This window comes from Coregonus clupeaformis, unplaced genomic scaffold (genome assembly GCF_020615455.1).
Source record: "Coregonus clupeaformis isolate EN_2021a unplaced genomic scaffold, ASM2061545v1 scaf1390, whole genome shotgun sequence".
NCBI lineage: Eukaryota > Metazoa > Chordata > Actinopteri > Salmoniformes > Salmonidae > Coregonus > Coregonus clupeaformis.
The window spans coordinates 90,270-117,947 of NW_025534844.1; the positions used below are offsets into that span (position 1 = coordinate 90,270).

At 42.2% G+C, this 27,678-nt stretch overlaps 1 protein-coding gene across 1 annotated transcript in view; it reads left to right on the forward strand.

The window, feature by feature from the left end:
* The first annotated feature begins 5,988 nt into the window (after nt 1–5,988).
* The window catches only part of LOC121531326 (monocarboxylate transporter 2), a 36,602-nt gene continuing 14,912 nt past the window's right edge, over nt 5,989–27,678 (forward strand). The window contains 3 exon segments of the mRNA XM_041836556.2: nt 5,989–6,033; nt 12,393–12,453; nt 13,251–13,523. Coding sequence (XP_041692490.1) covers nt 13,286–13,523 — 238 coding nt within the window. The 5' untranslated portion in view covers nt 5,989–6,033; nt 12,393–12,453; nt 13,251–13,285.

Here is a 27,678-nt window from a genome sequence, read left to right on the forward strand (position 1 = left end):
AACATTCAGAAGGACAACCATCTCTGCAGCACTCCACCAATCAGGTCTTAATAGTAGAATGTCAAGACGGAAGCAACGCCTCAGCTTAGTTTGCCAAAAGCCACCTAAAGACTCTCAGACCAGGAGAAACAAGATTATTTGGTCTGATGAAACCAAGATTGAACTCTTTGGCCTGAATGCCAAGCGTCACGTCTGGAGAAACCTGGCACCATCCCTACGGTGAAGCGTGATGGTGGAAGCATCATGCTGTGGGGATGTTTTTCAGCGGCAGGGACTGGGAGACTGGTCAGGATCGGGAAAGATGAACGGCGCAAAGTACAGAGAGATCCTTGATGAAAATCTGCTCCAGAGCGCTCAGAACCTCAGACTAGGGCAAAGGTTCACCTTCCAACAGGACAACGACCCTAAGCACACAGCCAAGACAACGCAGGAGTGGCTTCGGGACAAGTCTCTGAATGTCCTTGAGTGGCCCAGCCAGAGCCGGACTTGAACCCGATCAAACATCTCTGGAGAGACCTGAAAATAGCTGTGCAGCGACGCTCCCCATCCAACCTGACAGAGCTTGAGAGGATCTGCGAGAAGAATGGGAAACTTCCCAAATACAGGTGTGCCAGCTTGTAGCGTCATACCCAAGAAGACTCGAGGCTGTAATCGCTGCCAAAAGGTGCTTCAACAAAGTATTGAGTAAAGGGTCTGAATACTTATGAAATGTGATATTTCCGTTTATTTTTTATTTTTATGAATGTGCTAACATTTCAGTAAACCTGTTTTTGCTTTGTCATATGGGGTTTGTGTGTAGATTGATGAGGGAGAGGGGGAACAATTTAATCAATTTTAGAATAAGGCTGTAACGTAACAAAATGTGGAAAAAGTCAAGGGATCTGAATACTTTCCAAATGAACTGTAACCCGAACATTTAACATTATAAACAAAACAACTATAGAGGATTGATTTTTTAGCAGTGTTTTATGAAATACATTCTCTAAAATGTGAACCACCTCAGGGCTGAGTGGGATGGAAATGATACTTTGGAATATTACCTCCATTTGTCAACTAGATTTTACATTAGATCCAGTTTCCATCAATAAGATGAAATTGAATTGAGGTTCCGTTTGAATGGACATAATGATTCATATTTGCTGCTCTCATAACACTCGGATGGCTTGTCTAAAGTAAAAAGCAAATACTGGAAAAAGATGCCTTTTGGGTGGTCAAAGGTCAGACAAAGTCATTTTTTATCAAAAGCGAGCGTTTCAGTTGGTGTGTTACCTTCCTACATGGCTGGTTTATGACTTCAAAATGCCAGTATGCGTGATTTAAATTTAAAAGCAATTTCCTATTGAGCCGACATAGGGTAATGTGAGCTTACTAGCCCCCGGGTTAACATGCTCCCCCCTGCACCCCATCGTAATTCTCACAGAAACCACTTTATATCACCAATATTCACTCAACAAAACTTGATTCTGAGGTAAGTTTATCTAATATTTCCTCATTTAGAAAAAGTTACTTACAGTACCAGTCAAATGTTTGGACACACCTACTCATTCCAGAGCTTTTCTTTGTTTTAACTATTTTTCTACATTGTAGAATAATAGTGAAGACATCAAAACTATGAAATAACACATATGGAATCATGTAGTAACCAATAAAGTGTTAAACAAATAAAAATATATTTTATATTTGGAGATTCTTCAAATAGCCACACTTTGCCTTGATGACAGCTTTGCTTTTCCAACAGTCTTGAAGGAGTTCCCACATATGCTGAGCACTTGTTGGCTGCTTTTCCTTCACTCTGCGGTCCAACTCATCCCCAAACCATCTCAATTGGGTTGAGGTCAGGGGATTGTGGAGGCCAGGTCATCTGATGCAGCACTCCATCACTCTCCTTCTTGGTAAAATAGCCCTTACACAGCCTGGAGGTGTGTTGGGTCATTGTCCTGTTGAAAATCAAATGATAGTCCCACAAAGATCAAACCAGATGGGAAGGCGTATCGCTGCAGAATGCTGTGGTAGCCATGCTGGTTAAGTGTGCCTTGAATTCTAAATAAATCACAGACAGTGTCACCAGCAAAGCACCCCCCCCCACCATAACACCACCTCCTCCATGCCTTAGGGTGGGAAATACACATGCGGAGATCATCCGTTCACCCACATCGCATCTCACAAAGACACGGCGGTTGGAACCAAAAATCTCCAGTTTGGACTCCAGACCAAAAGACAGATTTCCACCGGTCTAATGTCCAACGCTCGTGTTTCTTGGCCCAAGCAGGTCTCTTCTTCTTATTGGTGTCCTTTAGTAGTGGTTTCTTTGCAGCAATTCGACCATGAAGGCCCGATTCCACAGTCCCCTCTGAACAGTTGATGTTGAAATGTGTCTGTTACTTGAACTCTGTAGGAAGCATTTATTTGGGCTGCATTTTCTGAGGCTGGTAACTCTAATGAACTTATCCTCTGCAGCAGAGGTAACTCTGGAGTCTTCCATTCCTGTGGTGGTCCTCATGAGAGCCAGTTTCATCATAGTGCTTGATGGTTTTTGCGACTGCACTTGAAGAAACTTTCAAGGTTCTTGACATTTTAGTATTGACTGACCTTCATGTCTTAAAGTAATGATGGACTGTTGTTTCTCTTTGATTATTTGAGCTGTTCTTGCCATAATATGGACTTGGTCTTTTACCAAACAGCACTATTTTCTGTATACCCCCTACCTTGTCACAACACAACTGATTGGCTTAAACGCATTAAGAAGGAAAGAAATTCGACAAATTAACTTTTAAGAAGTTAAACTTGTTAATTGAAATGCATTCAGGTGACTACCTCATGAAGCTGGTTGAGAGAATGCCAAGAGTGTGCAAACACTGTCATCAAGGCAAAGGGTGGCTATTTGAATAATCTCAAATATAAAATACATTTTGTTTGTTTAACACTTTATTGGTTACTACATGATTTCATATGTGTTATTTCATAGGTTTGATGTCTTCACTATTATTGTACAATGTAAAAAATTGTAAAAAAAGTAAAGAAAAAACACTTGAATGAGTGGTGTGTCCAAACTTTTGACTGGTAGTGTATACATATAATCTAATGAAGCAGCCAACGCTGTTGTCCCATGTATATAGAGACATTAAACACTGCACATCCCGTTACTTTTATTCTGTTTTTCACACAGCGTATTCATAAACTGTATTCTTCACTTAGCTCATTCTAATATATCTACTACTGTTCATTGCAATTTTTTTACACTGTGTATACACAAACATCATTATGTACTAGATTATTGACATAGCTCTCTGTAAGGCATCTACTGCTGTGCATACAATTCTTAGTATACCTTGTTGGTGTATACACGCATAGATTGCATTTAGATTACTGATACATTGTTATTTGTGTTGTCAATTGGATTCGTTCTACATTCTTGATTACTTGTTTCTAGTTTTGATTATTTTTATTTGCGTACTTGTTTGACATTTTACTACACTGTTTGGAACTGGTTACACAAGCATTTTGCTAGACCCACTATAACATCTGCTAAACTGTGTACGTGACAAATAAACTTTGATTTGATTTGAAGTTAGATCTACAGTGCCTTCAGAAAGTATTCATCCCCCTTGACTTATTCCACATTTGGTGTCTTACAGCCTGAATTCAAAATGGATTAAATATATGTATTTTCTCCCACATCGACACACACTACTCCATAATGACAAAGTAAAAACATGTTTTTAGAAATGTTTGCAAACTTATTGAAAATGAAAGAAAATAATATCTCATTTACATAAATATTCACACCCCTAAGTCAGTACTTTGTAGAAGCACTTTTGCAAGTGATTACAGCTGTGAGTCTTTCTGGGTAAATCTCTAAGATTTTTCCACACCTGGATTATTATTTTCAAAATTCTTCAAGCTCTATCAAATTGTTTATTGATCATTGCTGGACAAACATTTTCAGGTCTTGCCATAGATTTGTAGTAGATCTAAGTCAAAACTGTACTCGGCCACTCAGGAACATTCACTGTCTTCTTGGTAAGCAACTCCAGTGTACATTTGGCCTTGTGTTTTAGGTTACCCTGCTGAAAGGTGAATTCATCTCCCAGTGTCTGGTGGAAAGCAGACTGAACCAGGTTTTCCTCTAGGATTTTGTCTGTGCTTAGCTCCATTCCGTTTATTTTTTATCCTGAAAAACTCACAAGTCCTTAACGATTACAAGCATACCCATAACATGATGCAGCCACCACTATGCTTGGAATATGGAGAGTGGTACTCAGCAATGTGTTGTAATGGATTTTCCCCAAACCTAACCATTTGTATTCAGGACAAAGAGTTAATTGCTTTTCCACATTCTTTGCAGTATTACTTTAGTGCCTTGTTGCAAACAGGATGCATTTTTTGGAATATATGTATTTTGTACTGGCTTCCTTCTTTCCACTCTGTCAATTAGGTTAGTATTGTTGCATAACTACAATGTTGTTGATCCATCCTCAGTTTTCTCCTATGACAGCAATTAAACTCTGTAACTGTTTTAAAGTCACCATTTGCCTCATGGTGAAATCCCTGAGAGGTTTTCTTCCTCTCCGGTAACTGAGTTAGGAAGGACACCTGTATCTTTGTAATGACTGGGTGTATTGATAGTGTAATTAATAACTTCACTGTGCGCAAAGGGATATTCAATGTCTGCTTTTTTATTTTGCCATCTACCAATGACGTGCCTTCATTGCAGGCATTGGAAAACCTCCCCTGGTCCTTGTGGTTGAATCTGTGTTTGAAATGCACTGCTCGACTGAGGGACCTTACAGATAATTGTATGTGTGGGTTACAGAGATGAGGTAGTCATTAAAAAATAATGTTAAGCACTGTTATTGCACACAGATTGAGTCCATGCAACTTATTATGTTACTTGTTAAGCACTTTTTTACTCCTGAACTTATTTAGGCTTGCCATAACAAAGGGGTTGAATTCTTATTGAGTCAAGACATTTCAGCTATTTATTTCTTATTAATTTGTTAAACATAATTCCACTTTGACATTATGGGGTTTGTGTAGGCCTGTGACAGAAAATCTATATTTAATCAATTTTCAATTCAGGTTGTAACACAACAAAATGTGGAAAAAGCCTAAGCATGTCCATAATCTAAACTTTGCTGTTTTGTGTCAGCAATTAGACATTTTGCTTAAGGGCTAGTTGCCCCGAACTACCCTATGCAGCGTTTACCATGAAGACCGCGTAATGCGTCAACATTGCCTTTAAATTTCAATCGTGCTATAGCGCAGAACTTCCGTAATATGGATAGAATCGAGCCCTAAGGAGTAACATGGCTCATCTAAAGCCCAGTCAACAGTGAGTTATAATCATAATTTTTACATTTACATTTTAGTCATTTAGCAGACGCTCTTATCCAGCGACTTACAGTTAGTGAGTGCATACATTTAAAAAAATAAAAAAAATTATACTGGCCCCCGTAGGAATTGAACCCACAACCTTGCGTTGCAAACGCCATGCTCTACCTGATATGGGCCCAGAGGCCACAACCACAACTCCTGGCCAAATTTGGTGATTATGGACAATGCCGGGATTAAATTCATAGCGCCCAAAATGAGGCTTAAACTTTAAGTCCCCTATTTAGGGGACTTTAAGCGGTTCTGGACCGGTTCCGACCAACATTTTTGTGTAAGCCAGGATTTAATCTGATCATCAGTAGATCCACCTTATTGTGTGCTTGAAATAAAGGTAATTTTCTATTGAGCCGACATATGCAGTACTTACTGTGAATACGCTCTCCGCAATCACAGAAACATTGCCTTTAAAATGTGCATCCCTGACAAAGCGCGATCGGATTGAATCCCGGCCTTAGAGGGAAGATAAATGTTAATGAACTCAGAGTAGAGTCCCCACAGACTTTACCCTACCTGAGCCACCATCATTAGGCTCCTGCCCAACCCCTCTGCTGTTTACCTGTAAATGCTCTACTACCATCAGGACACTTAGTGGGAGGACAACTCTTGAGGTTACACCTGGAGGGCAAGGGTGAGCATCTACAGGTAAGACTCATTGTCCTTAACATGTACACAGTGTGAATTAGACTCTAATCTAGTCCCAAATTCCTTACCATGAGATTTCAAATATAGATTTTCTGCCTCAAAATGAATGTTTTGTTTCTTGGTTAGATTAATAACTGAATAACCATGTACAGTATATTTTCCCCAAAGTTGACACAGTTTGTATTTGAATGTGCATGAATGTTATCTCAACTGATGAAAGTGAGTTGTGACCACCTACCCTGATGCTCTTCGACATGTTTGAATGGAAATCCTGCAACAGATTCAAGAAATGGCAACTGTCACCATGGTCACCAAGAGCTGAGCACCTGTGGTTACCAGCAACAGACACACACACACAACCCATCAAAATCCCCTGTGTGCCCACTGTATCTGTGAGCCAAAGAGAGTGCTAATTAACTTTAGGTGGGGGTGGAAAGATCATCATAGAATCTTACGGTGATGCATAGTTTAGGCTACAATCGCAGACTTTGTTAACCCACCATGGCTTTATGTTATGTAAGGACAGATGTAATCTTGAAAACTAAAATAGACAACACAGTAGGGGCAAAGCAAGACAATCCCCCAGTGTCTGTGTGCTCACCCAACAGAGAAGGGAGATCCACATTTAGACTCCTCATCAACAGCAGCTGGATAATCCTTTCTTTTTTGTCAAAGGCACATCATAAATTCTTTCGAAATTGAAATGTTTCTATATTTCTGATTAGATGAATAGGAGTCACTTAGATACCTCTTATTTTTTAGAGTATAAACACATGGAGAATGGATCTGATATACATGTATATTTGTATTTGTATAATCTTGCACTGTAAAGCATTGTCTGTTAGAGTATTACCAGTCCAACAGCATCTGTCTGGTCCAGCATGATAATAGGGAAAGCCCTTAGATCAGGTACAGACGACCGTTACATGACCCTGACAGGTTTTCACGTTTGGCTGTGCTTCTGGTTCTCCTACACAGCATCTAACAGTAGAACCACCTCGATAAACCGGAAGAAACCTGTGCTTTTTGGTATAATGGGCTGGCAGACGAGGACGCCCCAGAATATCCAGCTCATTCTCATTCGGAGCGGATAAAAGATAAGTTATGACAGGACAGACAGAGGCGTTAGTTTTACCATTTCACTTTACAATGAGTTACGGGTCAAGGTTGTGACGCATGGCTGCTCTCCTTGTCCACCTCCCCCTCGGAGGGCACGGTCAAAGCTGCTCCATGGATTAATGGTTAACTGCATAAAGGTCAAATCCATTTCCAGCACCTCAATCCAAGTCTTCCCTGAAGATGCCTGAGTCAGCAGTATTTCTGACAGCGCTGTCAGCAGCCCCGAGCGCTGCAAGTCTTCTCTTCGTTGGCTGGGTGGAATAATTCAAATTTAGCTAAAAAACAAAACTGATCTGTGAACACACTGGGGGTTAGACGAAGCAGAGCAGAAATATCTGGCTGCTGTGTGTGCTCTGATTATTAAACAGGCATCGGCATGCCATGGGACCTTCCTGATTGATCAGGGCATTGACTTAGACATTATGGAGGAGGAAGTGAAGGAGGTGGGGCTCGGATGGATGTGCAGATCAGACTGTAAGCACAAGGACACGGTCATCACAAACACATTGACTGCCCACTGTAACTGATGGGATGGGAAGAAACACCCTGCTGTCCAAATCTGTGTGTTCCAATAATGAAGGGTAATTATCAGATGCGATTTTTCAATTACACATTTGGCCTGATTTTTCAATGTAAACACGGGACTGAATCCAATTTGAGAGCTAATCAGGGATTGTGGATCGTGGAATAATCCCGGCGTCATTAACACCTCATTGTTCTGTTATCATGACCTTCTTTCATTAGCCCATGTTCAAGGTTTCCTCATTGATTGGCTGGAGGTTGGACATTGATGGCAATTGCTGTGTTCCCACAAAAACAGACACTTACTGTGTTACAATGCCACAGCTATTCCTGTGACACACTAGGCAAAGGAGCAGAGTAAGAGCCAAAGTGTGATACAGTACCGTACTCTAAAATTTAAACCAACAATAGTATACATTGGGAGAAGGAAGCTGAGTGATATGGACTTGTGCACAGGAGACAAATTACATCCATTTAATCAAACATGCTTAGAGGGTTTCGGGTGTCAAAAACATGATCCCTCTTGTGCGCTGTAGTAATCTATACACTCTTAGAAAAAAGGGTTCCAAAAAAGGGTTCCAAAGGGTTCTTCGGCTGTCCCCATAGTATAACCCTTTTTGGTTCCAGGTAGAACCCTCTGTGGTAAGGGTTCTACATCAGAGGAGGCTGGTGGGAGGAGCTATAGAAGGACAGGCTCATTGTAATGGCTGGAATGGAATAAATGGAACGGTATCAAACACATCAAACATATGGAAACCACATGTTTGACTCTGTTTAATGTATTCCATTCCAGCCATTACAATGAGCCTGTCCTCCTATAGCTCCTCCCACCAGCCTCCTCTGTTCTACATGGAACCCAAAAGAGTTCTACCTGGAACCAAAACTAAAAAGGGTTCTTTAAAGGGTTCTCCTATGGGGACAGCTGAATAAGTCTTTTAGGTACTAGATAGCACCTTTTTTGTCTAAGAGTGTAGTAATGAATGTGTAGATTAATGATTGAATAAGGCTCTTAGTGAGCAGAGCTGACTAAGCAAACCCAAACAGATATGTATGAATAATGTAATAGCATACAAGTTTGCTCTGCTGATTCAACGACAAAGTTCATAGAAGACTGCTGATATTATCCTAAGCAAAAACAACATATGACCAAGTGTGATCTTGCAGTAACACTCAGTGCTAAAACATGCATTACATTTGATCCCATGAGAGCAGAACACCAGCAGCATCACCATCACACGGTATCTGGATACAGAATCAACCAGCAGTTCACAATATTGAACACTGTAGGGGAATAAGACACAGAGCTCCCCAGTAGCACACATACAAACAACCAGACACCACCACCGGTCCTGTAGTACAGTATATTGCCTCTCCTCCCCATATTCACCAGGAGGTCCTGGGTTTCACCAAAATGGATCCATTATTTAGGGGTCGTCCTGTATATGACCACTATCAATCTACTGTATGATTCAGAAGATGTATCCCCACCATATATGTATAATTCAATAACTTTTCACCACTATCAACCTTTTAGCATACTGACCAGCAGTTGAGATGTATTATTTACTGTCCATCACCATTACAAAACAAGCTTTTCTGCAAAAGCTATTACTATGAAGCCACACAGACTTTCGCTTACAAGAAATCTTGTGTAATATTATGTAATATGTGAAGATATGTTGCCATAATACAGGCGGCGGGATCTGTTCCTTTCTAAATTAATATCCAACTGGGGATGCAGCTTTGGATAAAGCAGATTTATTAATTTTTTCATTCTAAGCTTTAAACCCCAAACAGAGGAGATTCCAGAATGACTTTTACAAGAATTTGGAGGAGACTATCGAAATCCCTCATAACAAATTATAACACTACATAAAACATTGTGTTACCAGAATCCCTTGGAGTGAGAAATGATGCTATTTTAGAACTAGTCTGGCTCAGTGAGTTAAGTAAAATATGTGAGACAGTGGAACATAGCAAAGTTTGACACAAACAAACTATGCAGCAAAAGCTTCATAAATCAATACTGAAAATACTAACTTTCTCATCCAAGTCAAAGCTGTATGTTTTCTTGGGGCCAGATGGGGCCTTCCTTCCCACCACACCACCTCACAGTCCCACTCTGAGGTACAGGTAAACCCCTAGGGTCTAATCTGTAATTAAATATAGCTGGTCTCACAACTGTACAGTCAGTGCTCCCAGTAACTCAGTCTCTATTGTTCTTTTAGCTTACAGTAGAACGGCATATTATCAGAGGAGAGATGACCTCTTTCCCTCTGGCGCAAACAGGGTTACAGAGTAAAAAAATCTGAAGGCACAGACTTATGCATGCAAGTGTCCTTACACAAAGGTATGCTAGGAATGGGTTGAATATGTCTGGCCTGGTTATGAGAGTCCTCATGTGTGGCTGAGTTACATGAGGTTACAGTTACCATGCGTAGGGACATGACCAGTGCTTGTGAAAGAGGCCCTGGTTTTGTAATCATCAACCTGTGATACAACCCCTTTGGAATCAATGGGTTGAATAACTGAGTAGTATGCAAAAGTTATGAAAACATAGAACAACACTCTACCCATAGAAATACAACAAAATTACTTAACAGGAATGCAAAATGAGACCAATCAACAACCTTGAGACAGTATATTAACATATTGCATTGCACTTTGGTACTTTGGCAGTCTACATGTGGCCAAGCTAGCAACAATGAACCTGTGATCATAACATGTATCTCTGCCAAGTTTGTATGAACCTGAGGATGACAATATCATTTGCCCATACTGATACACATATACATGTACAGTTGAAGTTGGAAGTTTACATACAATTAGGTTGGAGTCATTAAAACTCGTTTTTCAACCACTCCACAAATTTCTTGTTAACAAACTATAGTTTTGGCAAGTCGGTTAGGACATCTACTTTGTGCATGACACAAGTAATTTTTCCAACAATGGTTTACAGATTATTTCACTTATAATTCACTGTATCACAATTCCAGTGGGTCAGACGTTTACATACACTAAGTTGACTATGCCTTTAAACAGCTTGGAAAATTCCAGAAAATGATGTCATGGCTTTAGAAGCTTCTGATAGGCTAATTGACATTATTTGAGTCAATTGGAGGTGTACCTGTGGATGGATTTCAAGGCCTACCTTCAAACTCAATGCCTCTTTGCTTGACATCATGGGAAAATCAAAAGAAATCAGCAAAGACCTCAGAAAAAATTGTGGACCTTCACAAGTCTGGTTCATCCTTAGGAGCAATTTCCAAACGCCTGAAGGTACCACGTTCATCTGTACAAACAATAGTACGCAAGTATAAACACCATGGGACCATGCAGCCATCATACTGCTCAGGAAGGAGATGCGTTCTGTCTCCTACAGATGAACGTACTTTGGTGCGAAAAGTGCAAATCAATCCCAGAACAAGAGCAAAGGACCTTGTGAAGATGCTGGAGGAAACAGGTACAAAAGTATCTATATCCACAGTAAAACGACATATCGACATAACCTGAAAGGCCGCTCAGCAAGGAAGAAGCCACTGCTCCAAAACCGCCATAAAAAAAGCCAGACTACGGTTTGCAACTGCACATGGGGACAAAGATTGTACTTTTGGAGAAATGTCCTCTGGTCTGATGAAACAAAAATAGAACTGTTTGGCCATAATGACCATCGTTATGTTTGGAGGAAAAAGGGGGTTACTTGCAAGCCGAAGAACACCATCCCAACTGTGAAGCACGGGGGTGGCAGCATCATGCTGTGGGGGTGCTTTGCTGCAGGAGGGACTGGTGCACTTCACAAAATAGATGGCATCCTGAGGAAGGAAAATGATGTGGATACATTGACGCAACATCTCAAGATATCAGTCAGGAAGTTAAAGCTTGGTCGCAAATGGGTCTTCCAAATGGACAATGACCCCAAGCATACTTCCAAAGTTGTGGCAAAATGGCTTAAGGACAACAATGTCAAGGTATTGGAGTGGCCATCACAAAGCCCTGACCTCAATCCTATAGAATATTTGTGGGCAGAACTGAAAAAGCGTGTGCGAGCAAGGAGGCCTACAAACCTGACTCAGTTACACCAGCTCTGTCAGGAGGAATGGGCCAAGATTCACCCAACTTATTGTGGGAAGCTTGTGGAAGGCTACCCAAAACATTTGACCCAAGTTAAACAATTTAAAGGCAATGATACCAAATACTAATTGGGTGTATGTAAACTTCTGACCCACTGGGAATGTGATGAAAGAAATTAAAGCTGAAATAAAAAATTCTCTCTACTATTATTCTGACATTTCACATTCTTAAAATAAAGTGGTGATCCTATCTGACCTAAGGCAGGGAATTTTTACTAAGATTAAATGTCAGGAATTGTGAAAAACTGAGTTTAAATGTATTTGGCTAAGGTGTATGTAAACTTCCGACTTCAACTGTATATAATGACCAGCATTGGACTCATTTTGACTAGTATTAGGCAGCAGAGTGAAAGGCTGGTTAAAAAGTAATGGTCACACTGGCCTTATAAACCCCTTATTCCTTTTATAATGCAAAGTTGCCACTACTTTATATGAAGTCCTCTGCAGATGATCTGTGCATGCTCAACTATGTTCATTAACTATATTAGTCCCACTCCTTGTAGAATGAGGTATTGCACAACCCCCCCCCTTTGACCTTTGTATCCTGGAGGAGAGTTAATGTGGTGTCTGTGCTGGTCACCCTGACAGGTAACTGCTGCCAACCAGGACTGACTGACTGAGCCAACCACTCATCAGACCACTATGACAGGTAAACCACTCATATAGCAGCTCTCATACTGTACCATTTTTGGTAACGGCAGGTCAGAGACTTGTTATCTCATAACATCTGTTGCACCAATAAAAAAAATTACAATGTAATATTTCAGCTATTTAGATGAAGTTCTGGCAATATCCTGGAGTTCAGCGAAGCTGGCAACTATTTCAGATGGTAATAATAATGCTGTGTTGAAGACAGCACTTCACAAATCTGTTGTACTCTGGTGTAGATTACTTAAAGGTCGTGAACAGTGAAACCATGATGTGATGTATGACAGGACTGGATGTTGCAATTTCAATTTGTTTGAGTTCTTTGTGTATCAGCAAATTTGCTTGAGGCGATCTTACTGCAACATCGAGCACACATTGCTTGACATAGGCAATTGAAAGAACTGTCAGTAAAAGTAGAGCTTCCCACCAATTCAGCCTATTTGCTCCCCAGCCCACTCTTTTCAGACTTCCGGATAGTTTAACATGAGAGAAAAATTACACAAAATATTATGGGTGATGTTTTGGTCACTCAAAGGCTATTTTTACGTGGGAATCAGCATGACTGTGAGGAGCTTTAACAACAAGACTGATAATTCCACAAAATGGACATTGTAAGGTGTGGTAATGATTAATTCAAGTCTTAAACTAAGGTCAAGTTACCCATGTAATAGCACTGAGATCACTGTCATATGGATGTAACTTGAGTTACAACAACACCTGTTTAAATGGGATGGGCTAAGTGTAGCAGATATAAGAACATATTGGTATTATCTTATCTATTACGGTATCTTACCATAGATACTTGAGAAGAGCCTGTCAGCCTAAGGTTGGAGATGGACTCCCCAGTGAAGAGTGGGGCTGTGCGGGAGCGGCAGCAGCTTACGGTGGGCCCCCCTGATGGAGGCTACGGATGGTTCATCCTGCTGGCCTGCTTCCTGGTGTTTGGGCTGACCTTTGGGGTGATCAAGGCCTTCGGAGTGTTCTACGTGGAGATCCACGGCTACTTTGAGACCACAGCAACAGGAACCTCCTGGATTACATCCATCGCTGTGGCAACCATCCACTGTGGAGGTGAGAACCTTGTTAGAAGGCAATTAAAACATGATTTGTCCTTGAATTGTCCTTGACTTGTCCAATGAAATCGGAGTGTCTTTAAAGTGAAATCTGAGTGAGTTAAACTAGTATTATTCAAGGCAATAGTGGATCAAACTATAGGCGCCAAACCTTCTGGACAATTCTTTGACCATTTTTACTACATGTTTGTCAGTTTTTGTTTATGTCAGTCTCCTGAGATTTTGACCACCAGGTGTCAGTATAGGGTTGTAAGTAGCTGACAGCTGTAGCCAGGGTGATGGAGGGACACCTACATCATGGTTGAATTTACAGGGACTGTGGTTGAAAATTAGCCAGCTGGCTAAAACCGGCACTTTTACTGAAACGTTGATTAATGTGCACTGTTCCTATAACAATAAACTCAAACTCGAGGTCTATAAATCACATATGGATGGAACTATGTCATCACCTGGGGCGGCAGGTAGCTTAGTGATTAAGAGTGTTGTGCCAGTAACCGAAGGGTTGCTGGTTCTAATCCCTGAGCCGACTAGGTGAAAAATCTGTCGATGTGCCCTTGAGTAAGGCACTTAACCCTAATTGCTCCTGTAAGTCGCTCTGGATAAGAGCATCTGCTAAATATGACTAAAATGTAATTTACTCACTATTTCCTTATTTTTTGTGATCAACTTTTTATTTATTTTCAAGACAATAACAAAAAGAAGCAGGAATGGTTATGCAGTAGGCAAATACAATTAGAATAGACCACATATCCTATACACACATATATCGCCCACCCGAGCTGCATCATCCCACCCCCCAACCCCTCCTGGCGACCACCCCAACCCACCCAACCTGATCTCATTGAAATTAAATACAAAATCAAGCAATTGTGATAAAATCATCAGGGTACACTTTTGCACATGAGACAGAAAATATCATCATCAACAGTAGATAGTTCTATTATCCATTGATTCTTAACTGGTACTGATTTCTAAGTTGCAACTAATAACAGTTTACAGATAAGTAACCAAACCCTTTAAGTTACCATGTCTATCTAATATTCTAAGTAGTTAATGTTGTGGGAGGGATGAGCCCAACCTGGTCTCAGAGCATTTCATATTATTCTGTACATAAATCTGAGACAAGCCATTTAGTATGATATGTTACGTTTCGTATGGTATGTATTAATTTGTGAATGTCCTTCACCCATTTCGTAATTACAATTCGTGATTATATGTTACGAATTTGCAAAAACGTAGTATATGTTATGAATTTTCTAAAGTAGTATATGTAACAATTTGCAAAATGTATGATATGTTACAAATTCTAGCTTTGTGGCTAGATGGCTAACGTTAGCTAGCTGGCTAACATTAGCTGAGGCTAGAAGTTAGGGTTAAGTTTAGGAGCTAGGTTAAAGGGTTAGGGGAAGGGTTAGCTAAAATGGTTAAGGTTAGGGAACGGGGAAGGGTTAGATAACATGCTAAGTAGTTGCAAAATAGTTTAAAAGTAGTAAGTATTAGAAAAGTTGCTAATTAGCACAAATGCTAAAGATTATATGCCGACCCATCCACCCCGACCAACCACCCTACTTTCGTTTTTGCCTTGAATAACCATCTCTCTTATGTAACCATACCAAATATAACATATCGTACTAATTTGAGTGTGTCGGATTTATATTTACTATGATACGTCTAGTCTATGAGACCACGCTGATGAGCCCCAAGGGACACCATATGCCCACATTGCTGATCTTAAAACGTAGATAAAATAAAAAAAGACGTACCAGGTAATTGAAATAGCCCTAAGATCATTAAAGCCTTGCAAACCTTTATCTCTAAATAGATCATCCAAAACATGAACACCCCTATCCTTCCATTGAGTGAATGAAAAGGGGATACCCCCAGAAAGAAGGGAATGATTGTGGAAAATTGGTGACTGAGCATGCCACTTCTGTATTGTGTTACACAAAAGGCCAAAAGTCAAATGTAAAGTTAGGCAGAGAAAGCCCACCATATCCCTTGTCACGCTGCATAGTGGATAGATTCACTTGGGTCGATTTCCTTTCCATACCAATTTAGAGACTAAAGAGTGGATATTGTCCCAGTATTTCTTAGGTGGAGCTAGTGGAATCGTTGCTGAGAAAAAGTTAATTCAGGGAAGAATATTCATCTTAATGATGGATAGTCTAGCTTGTAGAAAGTTTGGAAGCTGTGACCATTTTGAGAGGTCTTTGTTAGTGCCTCTTCAAGTTTATCCAATGAAATGGTTTCCCCAAGGTATTGTGATTCTTCGTTGGAAAGGTAAGGAAATTCCACTAAGGCATTTTTATCCAAAGTAATATCAGATTTATAGAGCATAGAGTAAAAAATAACCAAACTCTGCATTGATTTCCAAAGGATTAGTTAACAATCCATTCTGTGCTTTAATAGCTGTAATATTAGAGCATTTATCACTGTTTCTGAGTGTCATTGCTAAAATATGACTAGGTTTAGCCCCATTAAAATAATAGTTTTGTCTGGTCCGATGAATTAAGAATTATGCCCTGTGTGAGCAAAGAATTAAGTTCTAACTTGACTGGATCTATTATTTAATTTTTTGTCATCAGAGTAATAAGACTTTTGTTGTTCTCGTTCCGGATTAGCCAAAAATGTTTGTAGTTTGTTAATTGTTCAGGTTTTATTAAGGTGAGATGCAAATGAACCTGAGAAGTTCCTGATAAATCCCTTTATAGAGGCCATGGGATAATCTAATCAAATTTTATTTGTCACATGCTTCGTAAACAACAGGTGTGGACTAACAGTGAAATACTTACTACGGCCCTTCCCAACAATGCAGAGAGAAAGAAAATAGAGAAATAATAGAAAAGTAAAAGACGTAATAATAAAAGTAATAATAGTTACACAATGAGTAATGATAACTTGGTGTACCAGTACTGAGTCGATGTGCAGGGTTACGAGGTAATTGAGGTAGATATGTACAGTTGAAGTCGGAAGTTTACATACACCTTAGCCAAATACATTTAAACTCAGTTTTTCACAATTCCTGACATTTAATCCTAGTAAAAATTCCCTGTCTTAGGTCAGTTAGGATCACCACTTTATTTGAAGAATGTGAAATGTCAGAATAATAGTAGAGAGAATTATTTATTTCAGCTTTTATTTCTTTCATCACATTCCCAGTGGGTCATGTGACGAGTACTGAGTATCGAAGAGGCAGGGACGCAGAGCAGGAATTAACAAGGTCAAGGTTTACTTAACAATGATAAAGAGAAATAAAAAGATAGAGTAAACGACACGAAGCTTAACAATCACACACAACATCATACAGAACAGTCCAGGGCTAAATAGGGGTGATGATGAGATGCAGGTGCGCTGGAGGTGATTAGGGTGCGTTGGGTTTCCATTCCGGTGTTGCCGAGGTGGTGTGCTCAGACCGGTGGCTCAGTAGACCGGCGAATCAGAGCGCCGGAGGGGAGCAACGGGAGGAGACGTGACAGTACCCCCCCCGGACGCGCGGCTCCAGCAACTGGACGTCGCCGGCCAGGAGGACGACCCCGAGGGGCGGAGGCGGGCGGTTAGGGGCGCGATGGTGGAAGTCCTGAATTAGGTTGGGGTCCAGAACGTCCCCAGCCGGAACCCAGCTCCTCTCCTCAGGACCATAGCCCTCCCAGTCCACCAGGTAATGGAGCCGTCCCCCACGGAACCTGGAGTCCAGCAGGTCCCTCACCGCATACGCCGGACTCCCGTCAATGTCCAGGGGCGTAGGAGGCGTGCCCGGGGAACCACCGGCCTGAGGAGAGACACATGAAAAGTGGGTGAGACACGGTAGTGAGGGGGAAGGAGCAGCCGGTATGATACCTAATTTATCCGCCGGAGGACCTTAAACAGCCCCACAAACCGGGCTGTTTGTTCCAGACTTGGTGCGTCGGTACAGCTTGCCATGCAGTAACAGAGAGAACAGTCTATGACTTGGGCGGCTGGAGTCTTTGACAATTTTGAGGGAATTCTCTGACACCGCCAGGTGTAGAGGTCCTGAATGGCAGGGAGCTCAGACCCTGTGATGTACTGGGCTATCCGCATTACCCTCTGTAGCGCCTTGCGGTAGTATACCAAGCAGTTGCCATACCAAGTGGTGATGCAGCCAGTCAAGATGCTCTCAATGGTGCAGCTGTATAACTTTTTGAGGATCTGAGGGCCCATGCCAAATCTTTTCAGCATCCTGAGGGGGAAGAGGCGTTGTCGTGCCTTCTTCACAACTGTGTTGGTGTGTTTGGACCATGATAGATCCTTAGTAATCTGGACACCGAGGAACTTGAAGTTCTCGACCCGCTCCATTACAGCCCTGTCGATATGAATGGGGGCGTGCTCAGCCCTCCATTTCCTGTGTCCAAGATCAACTCATTTGTTTTGGTGACGTTGAGGGAGAGGTTGTTGTCCTGGTGGCACACTGCAAGGTCTCTTACCTCCTCCCTATAGGCTGCCTCATCATCATCGGTGATCAGGCCTACCACCGTAGTGTCGTCGGCAAACTTAATGATGGTGTTGGAGTGCATGCGCGCCACGCAGTCATGGGTGAACAGGGAGTACAGGAGGGGACTAAGCACGCATCCTTAAGGGGCCCCCGTGTTGAGGGTCAGCGTGGCGGATATGTTGTTGCCTACCCTCACCACCTGGGGGTGTCCTGTCAGGAAGTCCAGGATCCAGTTGCAGAGGGAGGTGTTCAGTCCTAGGGTCCTTAGCTTAGTGATGAGCTTGGAAGGCCCTATGGTGTTGAATGCTGAGCTGAACAAGGACATCTTCAACAGACCGAAAATTCTGTGTTAGATGAACTAGTTCTTTTTCAAATAGAGTACAAAATTATTTGTTCTTTATTAATGTTATATTGAAACGCCAGCATGATGCTCTGACAGGAGTATCAGGAATCGTTAGTTTGACTATTATTAAGCTATGATCAGAAAGTGGACATGGGCATATCGATGCATTATGAATATCTGAGTATGCAATGTTGTAAAATAGAATATAATCTAATCTGGAGTAGGATTTATGTCTAGCAGAGTAAAAACGAAATTGTCTAGACGTAGGAATATATCATTGAGATTAAAATCCTTGAACAGGTTGTTAAATGCCATCGACACGGGTGTGAGACCTTTATTTTTTTTATTTTTGGGGGGTAGATCAGCTTAATATTTTAGATAGATTGTAACTTCCATCAATTTAATTGTCTGCATCACTTCCAATCCCCAATGTTTATATATATATATATATATATATATATATATATATATATATATATATATATATATATATATATATATATATATATATATATATACAGTGAGGGAAAAAAGTATTTGATCCCCTGCTGATTTTGTACGTTTGCCCACTGACAAAAGGACATGATCAGTCTATAATTTTAATGGTAGGTTTATTTGAACAGTGAGAGACAGAATAACAACAACAAAAATCCAGAAAACGCATGTCAAAAATTTTATGAATTGATTTGCATTTAATGAGGGGAAATAAGTATTTGACCCCTCTGCAAAACATGACTTAGTACTTGGTGGCAAAACCCTTGGTGGCAATCACAGAGGTCAGACGTTTCTTGTAGTTGGCCATCAGGTTTGCACACATCTCAGGAGGGATTTTGTTCCACTCCTCTTTGCAGATCTTCTCCAAGTCATTAAGGTTTCGAGGCTGACGTTTGGCAACTCAAACCTTCAACTCTCTCCACAGATTTTCTATGGGATTAAGGTCTGGAGACTGGCTAGGCCCCTCCATGACCTTAATGTGCTTCTTCTTGAGCCATTCCTTTGTTGCCTTGGCCGTGTGTTTTGGTTCATTGTCATGCTGGAATACCCATCCCGACCCATTTTCAATGCCCTGGCTGAGGGAAGGAGGTTTTCACCCAAGATTTGACGGTACATGGCCCCGACCATCATCCCTTTGATGCGGTGAAGTTGTCCTGTCCCCTTAGCAGAAAAACACCCCGAGCGTAATGTTTCCACCTCCATGTTTGACGGTGGGGATGGTGTTCTTGGGGTCATTGGCAGCATTCCTTCTCCTCCAAACGTGGCGAGTTGAGTTGATGCCAAAGAGCTCGATTTTGGTCTCATCTGACCACAACACTTTCACCCAGTTCTCCTCTGAATCATTCAGATGTTCATTGGCAAACTTCAGACGGGCATGTATATGTGCTTTCTTGAGCAGGGGGACCTTGCGGGCGCTGCAGGATTTCAGTCCTTCACGGCATAGTGTGTTACCAATTGTTTTCTTGGTGACTATGGTCCCAGCTGCCTTGAGATCATTGACAAGATCCTCCCGTGTAGATCTGGGCTGATTCCTCACCGTTCTCATGATCATTGCAACTCCACGAGGTGAGATCTTGCATGGAGCCCCAGGCCGAGGGAGATTGACAGTTATTTTGTTTTTCTTCCATTTGCGAATAATCGCACCAACTGTTGTCACCTTCTCACCAAGCTGCTTGGCGATGGTCTTGTAGCCCATTCCAGCCTTGTGTAGTTCTACAATCTTGTCCCTGACATCCTTGGAGAGCTCTTTGGTCTTGGCCATGGTGGAGAGTTTGGAATCTGATTGATTGATTGCTTCTGTAGACAGGTGTCTTTTATACAGGTAACAAGGTGAGATTAGGAGCACTCCCTTTAAGAGTGTTTATTTATTTTATTTTATTTCACCTTTATTTAACCAGGTAAGCCAGTTGAGAACAGGTTCTCATTTACAACTGCGACCTGGCCAAGATAAAGCAAAGTAGTGCAATAAAAACAACACAGAGTTACATATGGGGTAAAGAAAAAACATAAAGTCAGAAAATACAACAGAAAATATATATACAGTGTGTGCAAATGTAGCAAGTTATGGAGGTAAGGCAATAAATGGGCTATAGTGCAGAATAATTACAATAGTATTAACACTGGAATGCTAGATGTGCAAGAGATTATGTGCAAATAGAGATACTGGGGTGCAAAAAGAGCAAATTAAATAACAATATAGGGATGAGGTAGTTGGGTGGGCTAATTTCAGATGGGCTGTGTACAGGTGCAGTGATCGGTAAGGTGCTCTGACAACTGATGCTTAAAGTTATTGGGGGAGATAAGAGTCTCCAGCTTCAGAGATTTTTGCAATTCGTTCCAGTCATTGGCAGCAGAGAACTGGAAGGAATGGCGGCCAAGGAGGTGTTGGCTTTGGGAATGACCAGTGAGATATACCTGCTGGAGCGCAGACTACGGGTGGGTGCTGCTATGGTGACCAATGAGCTAAGATAGGCGGGGATTTGCCTAGCAGTGATTTATAGATGGCCTGGAGCCAGTGGGTTTGACGACGAACATGTAGTGAGGACCAGCCAACAAGAGCGTACAGGTCACAGTGGTGGGTAGTGTATGGGGCTTTGGAGACAAAACGGATGGCACTGTGATAGACTACATCCAATTTGCTGAGTAGAGTGTTGGAGGCTATTTTGTAAATGACATCGCGAAGTCAAGGATCGGTAGGATAGTCAGTTTTACGAGGGCATGTTTGGCAGCATGAGTGAAGGAGGCTTTGTTGCGAAATAGGAAGCCGATTCTAGATTTAACTTTGGATTGGAGATTCTTTATGTGAGTCTGGAAGTTGAGTTTACAGTCTAACCAGACACCTAGATATTTGTAGTTGTCCACATACTCTAGGTCAGACCCGTCGAGAGTGGTGATTCTAGTCGGGTGGGCGGGTGCTAGCAGCGTTCGATTGAAAAGCATGCATTTAGTTTTACTAGTGTTTAAGAGCAGTTGAAGGCTACTGAAGGATTGTTGTATGGCATTGAAGCTCGTTTGGAGGTTTGTTAACACAGTGTCCAATGAAGGGCCAGATGTATACAAAATGGTGTCGTCTGCGTAGAGGTGGATCTGAGAGTCACCAGCAGCAAGAGCGACATCATTGATATACACGGAGAAAAGTGTCGGCCCAAGAATTGAACCCTGTGGCACCCCCATAGAGACTGCCATAGGTCCAGACAACAGGCCCTCCGATTTGACACACTGAACTCTATCTGAGAAGTAGTTGGTGAACCAGGCGAGGCAGTCATTTGAGAAACCAAGGCTATTTAGTCTGCCAATAAGAATGCGGTGGTTGACAGAGTCGAAAGCCTTGGCCAGGTCGATGAAGACGGCTGCACAGTACTGTCTATTATCAATCGCGGTTATAATATCGTTTAGGACCTTGAGCGTGGCTGAAGTGCACCCGTGACCAGCTCGGAAACCGGATTGCATAGCGGAGAAGGTACGGTGGTATTCGAAATGGTCGATGATCTGTTTGTTAACTTGGCTTTCGAATACTTTCGAAAGGCAGGGCAGGATGGATATAGGTCTGTAGCAGTTTGGATCTAGAGTGTCACCCCCTTTGAAGAGGGGGATGACCGCGGCAGCTTTCCAATCTCTGGGGATCTCAGACGTTATGAAAGAGAGGTTGAACAGACTAGTAATAGGGGTTGCGACAATTTCGGCGGCTAGTTTTAGGAAGAAAGGGTCCAGATTGTCTAGCCCAGCTGATTTGTAGGGGTCCAGATTTTGCAGCGCTTTCAAAACATCAACTGTCTGAATTTGTGTGAAGGAGAAGCGGGGGCATGGGCAAGTTGCAGCAGAGGGTGCAGAGTTGGTGGCCGGGTTAGTGGTAGCCAGATGGAAAGCATGGCCAGCTGTAGCAAAATGCTTGTTGAAATTCTCGATTATTGTAGATTTATCGGTGGTGATAGTGTTTCCTAGCCTCAGTGCAGTGGGCAGCTGGGAGGAAGTGCTCTTATTCTCCATGGACTTTACAGTGTCCCAAAACTTTTTGGAGTTAGTGCTACAGGATGCAAATTTCTGTTTGAAAAAAGTTAGCCTTTGCTTTCCTGACTGCTTGTGTATATTGGTTCCTAACTTCCCTGAAAAGTTGCATATCGCGGGGGCTATTTGATGCTAATGCTGTACGCCACAGGATGTTTTTGTGCTGGTCAAGGGCAGTCAAGTCTGAGGAGAACCAGGGGCTATATCGGTTCTTAGTTCTGTATTTTTTGAATGGGGCATGTTTATTTAAGATTGAGAGGAAATTACTTTTAAGGAACAACCAGGCATCCTCTACTGACGGAATGAGATCTATATCCATCCAGGATACCTGGGCCAGGTCAATTAGGAAGGCCTCCTCGCTAAAGTGTTTTAGGGAGCGTTTGACAGTGATGAGGGGTGGTCGTTTGACCGCGGACCCGTTACGGACGCAGGCAATAAGGCAGTGATCGCTGAGATCCTGGTTGAAGACAGCTGAGGTGTATTTAGAGGGTATATTAGTCAGGATGATATCTATGAGGGTACCCATGTTTAAGGATTTAGGGTTGTACCTGGTAGGTTCGTTGATAATTTGCGTGAGGTTGAGGGCATCTAGCTTGGATTGTAGGATGGCTGGGGTATTAAGCATATCCCAATTTAGGTCACCAAGCAGTACAAACTCAGAGGATAAATGGGGGCAATCAATTCACATATGGTGTCCAGGGCACAGCTGGGGGCTGAGGGGGTCTGTAGCAAGCGGCAACAGTGAGAGACTTATTTCTGGAAAGGTGGATTTTTAGAAGTAGAAGCTCAAACTGTTTGGGCACAGACCTGGATAGTATGATAGAGCTCTGCAGGCTATCTCTACAGTAGATTGCAACTCCACCCCCTTTGGCAGTTCTATCTAGACGGAAAATGTTATAGTTGGGGATGGAAATTTCAGAATTTTTGGTGGCCTTCCTGAGCCAGGATTCAGACACTGCTAGGAACATCAGGGTTGGCAGAGTGTGCTAACGCAGTGAATAACTCAAACTTAGGAAGTAGACTTCTGATATTTATGTGCAAGAAACCAAGACTTTTGCGATTACAGAAGTCAACAAATGATAGCTCCTGGGGAGTAGGAGTGATACTGGGGGGCTACAGGGCCTGGGTTAGCCTCTACATCACCAGAGGAACAGGAGGAGGACTAGAATAAGGATACGGCTAAAGGCTTTAAGAACTGGTCTTCTAGTGCGTTGGGTACATAGAATAAAGGGGGCAGATTTCCGGGTGTTATAGAAAAGATTCAGGGCATTATGAACAGACAAGGATATGGAAGGACATGAGTAAAGTGGAGGCAAACCTAAGCGTTGGGTAACACTGAAAGAGATAGTATCTCTAGAGGCATAAATTGAGTCGGTCTGTGAGTGTATGGGTGGAGGGACAAAGGGGCTAACCAAGGCAGGTTCAGCTAGGCTGGGGGTCTACAGTGATATAGTACAATTAGAAATAACCGAAACAACAATAAACTAACCATGTTTGGGCTGAGGCTAAACATAAACAGGATGTAGTACCGTAAAAAGGAACAGTCCAGCAGATATCAGCTGTATAGCTGAGTTATCACAAGGTCCGGTGGTGAGCGCCAGTGAGCAAGAGGCCACGGCTAGCGTGTGCTACGTCCGTTTTGTTGTAGCCAGCTGGTAGCGACGGAAAACTGATATGTTCTGGGGTCGACAACGCGCAGTGCTGACTGTCCGAATATCCGGCGATCAATGTCCAGTGATTAAAACCAATCCCGCGGGAAAAAAAAATCAAATGTTCTGGGTGAAACACCGCCAGCTGTGGCCAATAGCAAGGTAGCTAGTTCAGTAGCTAGTTCAGTTTAGTGAGTAAGCGTGTGCTAACGGGCCAGGGCTAGCAGATGGATGGAATCTTCGTGGTTACGTCGTAACCACATCAGACGATTTCGTCGGCAGACCAGTCGTGTAGGATCGGCGGGGCTCGCGTCAATCCTAGGTGGTCCCCGTCCAGTTGATAGAGAGGTAGATAGCCGGGAGATGGGCCTAAGCTCAGGTTGATTAGCCAGACCACAGCGTCCGTTTTGTTGTAGCCAGCTGGTGGCGATGAATCCGGGAGTTAGAGGTCCAGTGAATCCGGCGGAAGAACTGATATGTTCTGGGTCGATAACGCGCTGTGCAGACTGGCCGAATATCCGGTGATCAATGTCCAGTGATTAAAATTAATCCTGCGGAAAAAAAAAATCCTATGTTCTGGGTGAAACACCGCTAGCCGTGGCTAATAGCAAGTAGCTAGTTAGCTGGCTAGCTAGTTTCAACTGGAGATTCTAGATTCTGGATAAAAGGTAAGTCAATAATAGAATCCGTTCCACATTGAGTGAGGCAGGTTGCAGGAAAGTATATTTTGTAGAAGGATGAAAAGTCTGATAGGGAAATATGTACGAAAAATACAAAAAACTGGGTATTTACAGGCTATTTACAGACACACGACAGAAACAAGACTGCACTACTTCGCCATCTTGGATTCATCTGTGTGCTTGGATTCATCTGTGTGCTCCTAATCTCAGCTCGTTACCTGTATAAAAGACACCTGGGAGCCAGAAATCTTTCTGATTGCGAGGGGGTCAAATACTTATTTCCCTCATTAAAATGCAAATAAATTAAAAACATTTTTGACATGCGTTTTTCTGGATTTTTTTGTTGTTATTCTGTCTCTCACTGTTCAAATAAACCTACCATTAAAATTATAGACTGATCATTTCTTTGTCAGTGGGCAAACGTACAAAATCAGCAGGGGATCAAATACTTTTTTCCCTCACTGTATATATATATATATATATATATATATATATATATATATATATATATATATATATACACACACATATATACATTCATACATACACACATACAGTGGGGAGAACAAGTATTTGATACACTGCCGATTTTGCAGGTTTTCCTACTTACAAAGCATGTAAAGGTCTGTAATTTTTATCATAGGTACACTTCAACTGTGAGAGACGGATTCTAAAACAAAAATCCAGAAAATCACATTGTATGATTTTTAAGTAATTAATTTGCATTTTATTGCATGACATAAGTATTTGATACATCAGAAAAGCAGAACTTAATATTTGTTACAGAAACCTTTGTTTGCAATTACAGAGATCATATGTTTCCTGTAGGTCTTGACCAGGTTTGTACACACTGCAGCAGGGATTTTGGCCCACTCCTCCATACAGACCTTCTCCAGATCCTTCAGGTTTCGGGTCTGTTGCTGGGCAATACAGACTTTCAGCTCCCTCCAAAGATTTTCTATTGGGTTCAGGTCTGGAGACTGGCTAGGCCACTCCAGGACCTTGAGATGCTTCTTACGGAGCCACTCCTTAGTTGCCCTGGCTGTGTGTTTCGGGTCATTGTCATGCTGGAAGACCCAGCCACGACCCATCTTCAATGCTCTTACTGAGGGACCCAACCACGACCCATCCATCCTCCCCTCAATACTGTGCAGTCGTCCTGTCCCCTTTGCAGAAAAGCAACCCCAAAGAATGATGTTTCCACCTCCATGCTTCACGGTTGGGATGGTGTTCTTAGGGTTGTACTCATCCTTCTTCTTCCTCCAAACAAGGCGAGTGGAGTTTAGACCAAAAAGCTCTATTTTTGTCTCATCAGACCACATGACCTTCTCCCATTCCTCCTCTGGATCATCCAGATGGTCATTAGCAAACTTCAGACGGGCCTGGACATGCGCTGGCTTGAGCAGGGGGACCTTGCATGCGCTGCAGGATTTTAATCCATGACGGCGTAGTGTTACTAATGGTTTTCTTTGAGACTGTGGTCCCAGCTCTCTTCAGGTCATTGACCAGGTCCTGCCGTGTAGTTCTGGGCTGATCCCTCACCTTCCTCATGATCAATGATGCCCCACAAGGTGAGATCTTGCATGGAGCCCCAGACCGAGGGTGATTGACCGTCATCTTGAACTTCTTCCATTTTCTAATAATTGCGCCAACAGTTGTTGCCTTCTCACCAAGCTGCTTGCCTATTGTCCTGTAGCCCATCCCAGCCTTGTGCAGGTCTACAATTTTATCCCTGATGTCCTTACACAGCTCTCTGGTCTTGGCCGTTGTGGAGAGGTTGGAGTCTGTTTGATTGAGTGTGTGGACAGGTGTCTTTTATACAGGTAACGCAGTTCAAACAGGTGCAGTTAATACAGGTAATGAGTGGAGAACAGGAGGGCTTCTTAAAGAAAAACTAACAGGTCTGTGAGAGCCGGAATTCTTACTGGTTGGTAGGTGATCAAATACTTATGTCATGCAATAAATGCAAATTAATTACTTAAAAATCATACAATGTGATTTTCTGGATTTGTGTTTTAGATTCCGCTCTCACAGTTGAAGTGTACCTATGATAAAAATTACAGACCTCTACATGCTTTGTAAGTAGGAAAACCTGCAAAATCAGCAGTGTATCAAATACCTTATTCTCCCCACTGTACATACATATACAGTGGGGGAAAAAGTATTTAGTCAGCCACCAATTGTGCAAGTTCTCCCACTTAAAAAGATGAGAGAGTCCTGTAATTTTCATCATAGGTACACGTCAACTATGACAGACAAATTGACTTTTTTTCTCCAGAAAATCACATTGTAGGATTTTTATGAATTTATTTGCAAATTATGGTGGAAAATAAGTATTTGGTCACCTACAAACAAGCAAGATTTCTGGCTCTACAGACCTGTAACTTCTTCTTTAAGAGGCTCCTCTGTCCTCCACTCGTTACTCTGTATTAATGGCACCTGTTTGAACTTGTTATCAGTATAAAAGACACCTGTCCACAACCTCAAACAGTCACACTCCAAACTCCACTATGGCCAAGACCAAAGAGCTGTCAAAGGACACCAGAAACAAAAGTGTAGACCTGCACCAGGCTGGGAAGACTGAATCTGCAATAGGTAAGCAGCTTGGTTTGAAGAAATCAACTGTGGGAGCAATTATTAGGAAATGGAAGACATACAAGACCACTGATAATCTCCCTCGATCTGAGGCTCCACGCAAGATCTCACCCCGGGGGGGTCAAAATGATCACAAGAACGGTGAGCAAAAATCCCAGAACCACACGGGGGGACCTAGTGAATGACCTGCAGAGAGCTGGGACCAAAGTAACAAAGCCTACCATCAGTAACACACTACGCGCCAGGGACTCAAATCCCGCAGTGCAGACGTGTCCCCTGCTTAAGCCAGTACATGTCCAGGCCCGTCTGAAGTTTGCTAGAGTGCCCATTGGATGATCCAGAAGAGGATTGGGAGAATGTCATATGGTCAGATGAAACCAAAATAGAACCTTTTGGTAAAAACTCAACTCGTCAGTGTTTGGAGGACAAAGAATGCT